General features: G+C 52.8%; 1 protein-coding gene across 2 annotated transcripts; it reads left to right on the top strand.

Annotated features, from left to right (window-relative positions):
* The first annotated feature begins 78 nt into the window (after positions 1–78).
* On the top strand, positions 79–6,398 carry LOC135441563 (cytochrome c oxidase subunit 6B1). 2 transcript variants are annotated; one of them, XM_064701121.1, is made up of 4 exons: positions 79–125; positions 1,794–1,901; positions 4,492–4,592; positions 6,177–6,398. In XM_064701121.1, the coding sequence occupies exons 2-4, from the start codon at positions 1,796–1,798 to the stop codon at positions 6,228–6,230; spliced, it is 261 nt and encodes an 86-aa protein (XP_064557191.1). In that variant the 5' UTR covers positions 79–125; positions 1,794–1,795; the 3' UTR covers positions 6,231–6,398. The 2 variants fall into 2 exon arrangements, with proteins under 2 accessions (XP_064557191.1, XP_064557189.1); XM_064701119.1 differs by lacking the exon at positions 79–125 and adding an exon at positions 351–442.
* The last annotated feature ends 4,956 nt before the right edge of the window (positions 6,399–11,354 follow it).

Genomic DNA, 11,354 nt, shown 5'->3' with positions numbered 1-11,354 from the left:
GACGCCACAATCAGCGTCCCCAGCTCCGCGCATGCGCATCCCTGCTCCCGACGCTGTGACCCCGCCCACTTTTTGGCGGAAGTGCCCTCAGAGCGCCTCAAGGAGGACCCTGAGGGGGTTTTGAGGTAAAAAATGGCGATTTTGGGACAAAAATGGGAGATTAGGGGGTGGAAAAGGCGATTTTGGGGTAAAAAATTGGGATTTTGGAGCTCTAACAGTGTTTTTTGGCGGCTCGCGGAGTTTTGGCGCCGTTTCGGGGCAGTTCCGGCGGACTCCCGGGTGGGCGCCGCCGCCATTTTTCCTCCCGGAGGAGACGCTCCGGCCTGAAGCCTGCTCTCTGTGGTCTTTAGTGACGTCATTTCCGGCGACTCTCCGTCGCTTCCGTCACGTCTCGTTGGTTCCGGCGAGCGGAGAGCGGGGGTGAAAGTGACTTTGAGAGCTGGGACGTACTGGGAGAACTGGGATGGACTGGGAGGGACTGGGGACTACTGGGAGCGCTGGGGGGGGTACTGGGATAAACTGGGATGGACTGGGATAAACTGGGATGGACTGGGGGGGGTGCGAGGGTCGTGAGGGGAGCGCTGAGGGCGGTGAGGGCCGGACTGGGATGAACTGGGATGAACTGGGAGGGTTCTGAGGGGAACTGGGAGGGGTCTGAGGGGTTACTGGTTTGAACTGGGAGCACTGGGATGGGATTGGGGGTTACTGGTTTGAACTGGGAGGGACTGGGATGAACTGGGAGGGGTCTGAGGGGTTACTGGGATGAACTGGGAGCACTGGGAGGGGTTACTGGTTTGAACTGGGATGAACTGGGAGGGTTCTGAGGGGAACTGGGAGGGGTCTGGGGGTTACTGGGATGAACTGGGAGTGGTGTGGGAGCAACTGGTTTGAACTGGGAGGGGTCTGAGGGGTTACTGGTTTGAACTGGGAGGGATCTCAGGGGTTACTGGTTTGAACTGGGAGCACTGGTTCTCTTCTCTTCCATTATTTATTATTATTGGATGTGATTAATTAACAATTAATGAGCTAATTACCTGGATAGGTTGGTAGTTAATTAGCTGCTAATTAGCATAATTAATGACATTTTAATCTTTCCTGCTCATTTTGCTCCCTGTATTTATCATAGTGGGTTAGAATTGATTAATAGTTAATGAGCTAGTTAATATCTAGATTGGCAACAAACTGCCTAGGTTCTAATTAGTTATTCAGCTAATTAATTAGTTTCTAATTAGCATAATTAGTGACGTTTTAACCTCTTCCTATTGATCTCAGCTCTCTTATTTATCAGGGTGGGTTGGGATTAATTAATAATTATTAAACCAGTTATAAGTAATAATTAACTATTAATAATAAATAGACTGGCAATTACCTGGCTAGGTTCTAAATATGTACTTAACTAATTAATGAGCTGCTAATTAGCATAATTAATGAGGTTTTAACCTCTTTTCCTACTGATTTCAGTTCTCTTATTTATCATGATGGGTTGGGATTGATTAGTTATTAATGACTTAATTAATAAATATTAATAAATTATTAATAGGGGATTTTTTGAGAGTTGACTAGCTAGGTTCTAATCAGTTATTTAGCTGGTTAATTAGCTGCTAATTAATTTAATTAACATTTTTTTGTTTTGAAGTGTTATGAAAAGATGGAAAAATTCAAATTTTGTTGCGTTTTTTCAGCAATTAACGCCCTTTACACCTAATTAACCCCTTCAGGCTGCTAATTAGAATTCTCTAGAGGGTGATTAATGAAGGGAGGTGCTAATTAACGTGATTAATTATGCAAATTAGCCATGGCAGAGGACATGAAGCTGAAGCTTTGCCGCTACAAGACGGCGCCGTTCGACAGCCGCTTCCCCAACCAGAACCAGACCAGGAACTGCTGGCAGAACTACCTGGGTACGGAGCCAAATTCACCCCAAAACCCCCAAATTCACCCCAAAATCCTCCTGGGGAACCCCAAAATAACAAAAATGCAAAAATTCCCACAAAAATCCCACAAAAAATGCCCCAAAAAACCCCAAAAATGACCCAAAATTGCCCCAAAAATGACCCAAAAATGCGTCAAAAACGCCCAAATTTGGGGCATTTTTATCCCCAAAATCTTCCCCAAAAACTCCCAAAATGCCCCAAATTCACCCCAAAATCCTCCTGGGGACCCCAAAATCCTGAAAATGCAAAAATTCCACAAAAATTCCACAAAAATGGCCAAAAATGCCCAAATTTGGGTTTTTTCTTCCCTAAATGTTCGCTATCAACTCCCAAAATCCTCCAAATTCACCCCAAAATTTGACCCCAAAATGCCCCAAATTCACCCCAAAATCCTCCTGGGGAACCCCAAAATAACAAAAATGCAAAAATTCCCACAAAAATCCCACAAAAATTCCCATAAAAATGCCCCCAAAATGCCCAAATTTGGGGCTATTTCTCCCCTATCTGGTTGCTCAATGTCCCCCAATGTCCCCCCAATGTCCCCCAATGTCCCATTGTCCCCAGTGTCCCCATTGATGTCCTCAATGTCCCCCAATGTCCCCAATGTCCCCACTGTCCCCAATGTCCCATTGTCCCCAATGTCCCCATTGATGTCCCCAATGTCCCCAATGTCTTCTCAGTGTCCCCAATGTCCCCATTGTCCCCAATGTCCCCAATGTCCCTGATCCCCTCAATGTCCCCATTGTCCCCAGTGTCCCCAATGTCACCCCACTGTCCCCGTTGTCCCCAGATTTCCAGCGGTGCCAGCGCGCCATGGACGCCCGCGGCGCCGATGTCACCATTGTCACCTCAGTGTCCCCAATGTCCCCTCAATGTCCCATTGTCCCCAATGTCCCCAATCCCCCCAATCCCCCCAATGTCCCCAAAGTCCCCTCAGTGTCCCCAATGTTCCCATTGTCCCTGATCCCTCAGTGTCCCCATTGTCCCCATTGTCCCCAATGTCCCCAATCCCCCCATTGTCCCCAATGTCCCCTCAATGTCCCCAGTGTCCCCAATGTCCTCTCAATGTCCTCAATGTCCTCAATGTCCCCAATCCCCCAATGTCCCAGATCCCTCATTGTCACCCCAATGTCCCCAATGTCCCCTCAGTGTCCCCAATGTCCCCAATGTCACCTCAGTGTCCCCAATGTCCCTGATCCCCTCAATGTCCCCAATGTCCTCTCATTGTCATTCCAATGTCCCCTCAATATCCTCAATGTCCCCCCATTGTTTGCAATGTCCCCAATGTCCCCAATCCCTCAGTGTCCCCAATGTTCCCGATCCCTCAATGTCCCCAATGTCCCCTCACTGTCCCCAGTGTCCCCATTGATGTCCCCAATGTCCCCGTTGTGTCCCCAGATTTCCAGCGGTGCCAGCGCGCCATGGATGCCCGCGGTGCCGATGCCACCATTGTCCCCTCAGTGTCCCCAATGTCCCTGATCCCCCAATGTCCCTGATCCCCTCAGTGTCCCCATTGTCCCCAATCCCCCATTGTCCCCATTGTCCCGAATGTCCTCTCAGTGTCCCCAATGTCCCCAGTGTCCCCATTGATGTCCCCAATGTCACCTCAGTGTCCCCAATGTCCCCCAGTGTCCCCATTGATGTCCCCAATGTCACCTCAATGTCCCTGATCCCCCATTGTCCCCAATGTCCCCTATGTCCCCAGTGTCCCCATTGATGTCCCCAATGTCCCTAAAGTCCCTTCAGTGTCCCCAATGTCCCCAATGTCCCCAATGTCCCAGATCCCTCATTGTCACCCCAATATCCCCAATGTCCCCAATGTCACCTCAGTGTCCCCAGTGTCCCCAATGTCCCTGATCCCTCATTGTCACCCCAATGTCCCCACTGTCCCCATTGATGTCCCCAGATTTCCAGCGGTGCCAGCGCGCCATGGATGCCCGCGGCGCCGATGCCACCATTGTCACCTCAGTGTCCCCAATGTCCCCAATGTCCCCAATGTCCCCAATGTTCCTGATCCCCCAATGTCCCCAATGTCCCCAATGTCCCTGATCCCTCAATGTCCCCACAATGTCTCCATTGTCCCTGATCCCCTCAGTGTCCCCAATGTCCCCTCAGTGTCCCCAATGTCCCCAATGTCCCCAATGTCCCCAATGTCCCTGATCCCCCAATGTCCCCATTGTCCCCAATGTCCCCATTGTCACCCCACTGTCCCCGTTGTCCCCAGATTTCCAGCGGTGCCAGCGCGCCATGGATGCCCGCGGTGCCGATGCCACCATTGTCACCTCAGTGTCCCCAATGTCCCCAATGTCCCCAATCCCCTCAATGTCCCCATTGTCCCTGATCCCTCATTGTCACCCCAATGTCCCTGATCCCCTCAGTGTCCCCAATGTCCCCAATGTCCCCAGTGTCCCCAATGTCCCCTCAGTGTCCCCAATCCCCCCAATGTCCCCAATGTCCCCCCATTGATGTCAATGTCCCCAATCCCCATAATCTCCCCAATCCCCTCAGTGTCCCCAGTGTCCCCAATGTCACCTCAGTGTCCCCATTGTGTCCCCAGATTTCCAGCGGTGCCAGCGCGCCATGGATGCCCGCGGTGCCGATGCCAGCCCGTGCCAGTGGTACTTCCGCGTCTACAAATCCCTGTGCCCGACCTCGTGGGTGAGTGATGTCCCCAAATGCCACCAAATGTCACCAAATATGTCCCCAACACCCAGTGTCCCCAAATGTCACCTCGTGTCACCAAAGGTCACCAATGGCCCCAATGTCCCCAACACCCAGTGTCCCCAAATGTCCCCAAGGGGCCCCAAATGTCCCCGATCCCACCAATGGCCCCCAATGTCCCCAAATGTCCCCAATGTCCCCAAATGTCCCCGATCCCACCAATGGCCCCAAATGTCACCAAGGGTCACCAATGTCCCCAAACCCCTGATTGTCCCCAAATGTCCCCAATCTCTCCCAAGCCCCATCCCCAAATGTTCCAAAGTGTCCCCAAGGTGTCCCCAAAGTGTCCCCAAGGTGTCCCCAAGGTGTCCCCAAGGTGTCCCCAAGGTGTCCCACCTCCTGGGTGAGTGCAGGCCCCAACATCCTCTCCATGTCTCCAAATGTCCCCAACCGAATGTCCCCAAATGTCCCCGAAATGTCCCCAAATGTCCCCAATGTCCCCAACCACCAAAATGTCCCCAATGTCCACAATGCCCCCAAACCCCCCCATTGTCCCCAATGTCCCCAATCCCCTCAATGTCCCCAAGTCCCCCAAAATGTCCCCAATGTCCCCAACCCCCGCAATGTCCCGTCAACATCCCCAAATGTCCCCAATCGCTCCAATGTCCCGAAATCCCCCCATCCCCCTCAATGTCCCCAAATGTCCCCAGCCCACTCAATATCCCCAAATGTCCCCAGTGTCCCCAGTTCCCCCATAATGTCCCCAATCCCTCTGGTGTCCCCAATGTCCCCAACCCCCCAAATGTCCCCAATGTCCCCATCAATGTCCCCAACTCCCCTAATCCCCCCGTTAACGTCCCCAATGTCCCCTCAGTGTCCCCATTGATGTCCCCAGCTCTCCCGATGTCCCCAACGTCCCCATTGTTCCCAGTGTCCCCAATGTCCTCAACTCCCCCACTGTGCCCCAAATGTCTCCAACCCATGCAATGTCCCCAAATGTCCCCAAAGTCTCCAAATGTCCCCAGTGTCCCCAACCCCCCCAATGTCCCCATCTCCAGTGTCCCCAATGTCCCCAAAGTCCCCCAGTGTCCCCAATGTCCCCAATGTCCCCAACATCTCCAGTGTCCCCCAACCCCCCCAAATGTCCCCAATGTCCCAATGTCCTCACTGTCCCCAAGATCTCCAGTGTCCCTAAATGTCCCCAACCCATGCAATGTCCCCAAAGTCCCCAATGTCCCCAAATGTCCCCAGTGCCCCCAATGTCCTCACTGTCCCCAACATCTCCAGTGTCCCCAAATGTCCCCAACATCTCCAGTGTCCCCAAATGTCCCCACTGTCCCCAAATGTCCCCACTGTCCCCAACACCTCCAGTGTCCCCAGATGTCCCCAATGTCCCCAATGTCCCCAACATCTCCAGTGTCCCCAATGTCCCAATGTCCCCAATTTCCCCACTGTCCCCAATTTCCCCAATGTCCCCACTGTCCCCAACACCTCCAGTGTCCCCAGATGTCCCCAGTGCCCCCAATGTCCCCAACCCCCCCAATGTCCCCAATGTCCCCAAATGTCCCCCTGTGTCCGCAGGTGACGGCGTGGGACGAGGCGCGTGAGGAGGGCACCTTCCCCGGCAAGATCTGAGCTGTCCCCAAGCCCTGGTGACACCGAGGGGACACGGCCGGGGGGGGGGGGGAGGGGGGGACACGGCCCCCCCGCATTGTGACATTGTGACGTCATCGTTGTCCCCGAGCGGTGACAGTGCCACCCCCGCCGGGGAGGGGACAGCGACAATAAAGGGTTAAAAACTGGGCTTGGGTCCTTCATTGGGGGGACATTGGGGACAGTCTGGGGAGGTTGGGGACAATCTGGGGACTTTTGGGGTCGTTTAGGGACAATTTGGGGACAATTTGGGACATTTGGGGACAATTAGGGGACAATTTGGGGGCATTTGGGGACAATTTGGGGACATTTGGGGACAATTAGGGGGCATTTAGGGGCATTTGGGGACAATTTGGGACAATTTGGGGGCTTTTGGGGTCGTTTAGGGACAATTTGGGGACATTTGGGAGGGTTTGGGGACAATTAGGGGGCATTTAGGGGCATTTGGGGACAATTTGGGGGGAATTTGGGACATTTGGGGACATTTGGGGACAATCTGGGGGCTTTTGGGGTCGTTTAGGGACAATTTGGGGACATTTAGGGACAATTAGGGGCATTTAGGGGCATTTGGGGACAATTAGGGGGTGTTTAGGGACAATTTGGGGACATTTAGGGACAATTGGGGGCATTTAAGGGCATTTGGGGACAATTTGGAGGTGTTTGGGGACGATTTGGGGACATTTGGGGACAATCTGGGGGAATTTGGGACATTTGGGGACAATTTGGGGACAATCTGGGGAATTTGGGACATTTGGGGACAATTTGGGGACAATCTGGGGAGGTTGGGGACAATCTGGGGACTTTTGGGGTCGTTTGGGGACAATTTGGGGACAATTAGGGGGTGTTTGGGGACAATTTGGGGACTTTTGGGGTCGTTTAGGGACAATTTGGGGACATTTGGGGACATTTAGGGGCATTTGGGGACAATTTGGGGGTGTTTAGGGACAATTTGGGGGGGTTGGGGACAATTTGGGGACAATCTGGGGAGGTTGGGGACAATCTGGGGACTTTTGGGGTCATTTAGGGACAATTTGGGACATTTGGGAGGATTTAGGGACAATTTGGGGACATTTAGGGACAATTGGGGGCATTTAGGGCATTTGGGACAATTTGGACGGGGGGTTTGGGGACAATTTGGGGACATTTGGGGACAATTTGGGGACAATTTGGGGGTGTTTAGGGACAATTTGGAGGGGGGGTTTGGGGACAATTAGGGGACAATTTGGGGACATTTAGGGACAATTTGGGGACATTTGGGGGCAATTTTGGGACAATCTGGGGACATTTGGGTTGTTTAGAGACAATTTGGGGACATTTGGGAGGGTTTGGGGACAATTAGGGGGCATTTAGGGGCATTTGGGGACAATTTGGGGGGTTTGGGGACAATTTGGGGACAATTTGGGGACATTTGGGAGGGTTTGGGGACAATTTGGGGACATTTAGGGGCATTTGGGGACAATTAGGGGGGGTTTGGGGACAATTTGGGGACATTTGGGGACAATTTGGGGGGAATTTGGGGACACTTTGGGGACAATTTGGGGACAATTTGGGGACAATTTGGGGGTGTTTAGGGACAATTTGGAGGGGGGGTTTGGGGACATTTGGGGACAATTTGGGGACATTTAGGGACAATTTGGGGACATTTGGGGACAATTAGGGGCATTTGGGGACAATTAGGGGGCATTTGGGGACAATTTGGGGACAATTAGGGGGCATTTAGGGGCATTTGGGACAATTAGGGGTGTTTAGGGACAATTTGGGGACATTTAGGGACAATTGGGGGCATTTAGGGGCATTTGGGGACAATTTGGAGGGGGGGTTTGGGGACAATTTGGGGACATTTGGGGACAATCTGGGGAATTTGGGACATTTGGGGACAATTTGGGGACAATCTGGGGAAGTTGGGGACAATTTGGGGTCTTTTGGGGTCGTTTAGAGACAATTTGGGGACATTTGGGAGGGTTTGGGGACATTTGGGGACAATTTGGGGACATTTAGGGACAATTTGGGGGCATTTAGGGGCATTTGGGGACAATTTGGGGGGAATTTGGGACATTTGGAGACAATTTGGGGACAATCTGGGGACTTTTGGGGTCATTAGGGGCATTTGGAGACAATTTGGGGGAATTTGGGACATTTGGGGACAATCTGGGGAGGTTGGGGACAATTTGGGGACATTTGGGAGGGTTTGGGGACAATTAGGGGGCATTTGGGGACAATTTGGGGACATTTGGGGACAATTTGGGGGTGTTTGGGGACAATTTGGGGACATTTGGGGACAATTTGGGGACATTTGGGAGGGTTTGGGGACAATTTGGGGACATTTGGGGACATTTGGGGACAATTTGGGGACAATCTGGGGAGGTTGGGGACAATCTGGGACTTTTGGGGTCGTTTAGGGACAATTAGGGACATTTTAGGGGGATTTGGGGAGGTTGGGGACATTTTGGGGACATTTGGGGACATTTGGGGACAATGGAAGTCGCCACATTTGGGACTTTGTGGGGCCTGTTTGGGACCCCCCCAATGTCACCTGGGACCCCCCAAAATCTCCCCAATGGAACTCTATGGGCACCCCTGGGGTCCCTGTAGTAACCAATGAGTAACCCTGGTGTCCCTGTAGTAACCAATGAGTAACCGTGGTGTCCCTGTAGTAACCAATGAGTAACCCTGGTGTCCCTATAGTAACCAATGAGTAACCCTGGTGTCCCTATAGTAATCAATGAGTAACCCTGGTGTCCCCCCAATAGTAATCAATGGGCACACCTGGTGTTCCTATAGTAACCAATGAGTAACCCTGGTGTCCCTATAGTAATCAATGAGTAACCCTGGTGTCCCTGTAGTAACCAATGAGTAACCCTGGTGTCCCTGTAGTAATCAATGTGTAACCCTGGTGTCCCCCCAATAGTAACCAATGAGTAACCCTGGTGTCTCTGTAGTAACCAATGAGTAACCCTGGTGTCCCTATAGTAACCAATGAGTAACCCTGGTGTCTCCATAGTAACCAATGAGTAACCCTGGTGTCCCCCAACAGGAGACTGTGGGTACACCTGGGACCCCTCCCAGTCCATCCCAGTCCCTCCCAGTCCATCCCAGTCCATCCCAGTCCATCCCAGTCCATCCCAGTCCCTCCCAGTCCATCCCAGTCCCTGCCAGTCCCTCCCAGTCCCTCCCAGTCCATCCCAGTCCATCCCAGTCCCTCCCAGTCCATCCCAGTCCATCCCAGTTCCCTCCCAGTCCATCCCAGTTCCCTCCCAGTCCCTCCCAGTTCCATCCCAGTTCCCTCCCAGTTCCATCCCAGTTCCCTCCCAGTCCATCCCAGTCCATCCCAGTCCATCCCAGTCCATCCCAGTCCCTCCCAGTCCCTCCCAGTCCCTCCCAATCCCTCCCAGTCCATTCCCAGTCCCTCCCAGTTTGTCCCAGTCCATCCCAGTTCCCTCCCAGTCCCTCCCAGTCCATCCCAGTGCCCCCAGTCCATCCCAGTCCCATCCCAGTCCCTCCCAGTCCATCCCAGTCCCTCCCAGTCCCTCCCAGTCCATCCCAGTCCCTCCCAGTTCCTCCCAGTCCATCCCAGTCCCTCCCAGTTCCCTCCCAGTCCATCCCAGTCCCTCCCAGTCCCTCCCAGTCCATCCCAGTCCCTCCCAGTTCCTCCCAGTCCCTCCCAGTCCCTCCCAGTCCCCTCCCAGTCCCTCCCAGTCCATCCCAGTCCCTCCCAGTTTGTCCCAGTTCACACCAGTGACCCCCAGTTCACACCAGTGCCTTTATTGTCCCCAGTCCCTCCCAGTTCACGGCCCCAGGGGGACCCCCGGGAGCGGCCCCAGTGCTCCCAGTGGGCCCCCAGCAGCTCCTCCCAGTGCTCCCAGTGGGGCTCCCAGTGCTCCCAGTCCTCCCAGTCCACCCAGTGGAGCTCCCAGTCCGCCCAGTCCACCCAGTGCTCCCAATGGAGCTCCAAGTGCTCCCAGTGCTCCCAGTCCGCCCAGTGGAGCTCCAAGTGCTCCCAGTGGAGCTCCAAGTGCTCCCAGTGGAGCTCCCAGTGGAGCTCCCAGTCCGCCCAGTGGAGCTCCCAGTGCTCCCAGTGGAGCTCGCAGTGGTTCCAGCAGGCGACCTGGGTGGGGAGACGAGGTGGGGTCACTCGTTATGGTCATGGTGGTCTTCATCACATCATCATCATCATCGTCATTGTCATCATCGTCTTCATCCCATTATCGTTATCATCGTCATCATCATCGTCATCACCATCCCACCACCACCACCACCATGGTCATCTTCATCACCCCATCATCATCTTCATTCCATCATCATCACCATCATCCCACCACCACCATCATCATCTTCATCCCACCACCCCATCATCATCGTCATCGTCATCATCATCATCCCACCACCACCCCATCATCTTCATCCCATTATCGTCATCGTCATTGTCATGTCATTGTTGTTGCCATCACATCACCACCATTGTCATCTTCATCATCCCATCATCATCATCATCATCATCATCATCATCCCACCACCACCCCATCATCTTCATCCCATTATCGTCATCGTCATTGTCATGTCATCATCGTCACCATCACATCACCACCATCGTCATCCCACCGTCACCACCACCATTGTCATCTTCACCCCATCATCTTAATCCCATCATCATCATCATCATCCCACCCACCCATCATCATCTTAATCCCGCCATCCCATCATCATCTTCATCACCCCATCATCTTAATCCCATCATCATCATCATCATCGTCATTGTCATCATCTTCATCCCATTATCGTCATCATCATTGTCATGTCATCGTTGTTGTTGCCATCACATCACCACCATTGTCATCTTCATCATCCCATCATCATCATCATCATCATTATCATCATCATCATCATCCCACCATCACCACCACCATGGTCATCTTCATCACCCCATCATCATCCTAATCCCATCATCATCATCATCATCTTCATCCCACCACCACCACCATCATCTTCATCCCACCACCCCATCATCATCCCACCATCACCACCACCATGGTCATCTTCATCACCCCATCATCATCTTAATCCCATCATCATCATCATCATCATCCCACCGCCACCATCATCATCTTA

This window comes from Zonotrichia leucophrys, unplaced genomic scaffold, assembly GCF_028769735.1.
Source record: "Zonotrichia leucophrys gambelii isolate GWCS_2022_RI unplaced genomic scaffold, RI_Zleu_2.0 Scaffold_343_55328, whole genome shotgun sequence".
In the NCBI taxonomy this organism is placed as follows: Eukaryota; Metazoa; Chordata; class Aves; order Passeriformes; family Passerellidae; genus Zonotrichia; species Zonotrichia leucophrys.
This window is presented reverse-complemented; position numbering and strand designations above follow the sequence as displayed.

Bases quoted from the DNA above. Each gene is read 5' to 3' on its own strand.
- LOC135441563 (XM_064701121.1), top strand. From the start codon at position 1,796: ATGGCAGAGGACATGAAGCTGAAGCTTTGCCGCTACAAGACGGCGCCG. The intron at 1,902-4,491 runs GTACGGAGCCAA...TTGTGTCCCCAG, and splicing joins CTGCTGGCAGAACTACCTGG to ATTTCCAGCGGTGCCAGCGC. The intron at 4,593-6,176 runs GTGAGTGATGTC...CTGTGTCCGCAG, and splicing joins CCCTGTGCCCGACCTCGTGG to GTGACGGCGTGGGACGAGGC.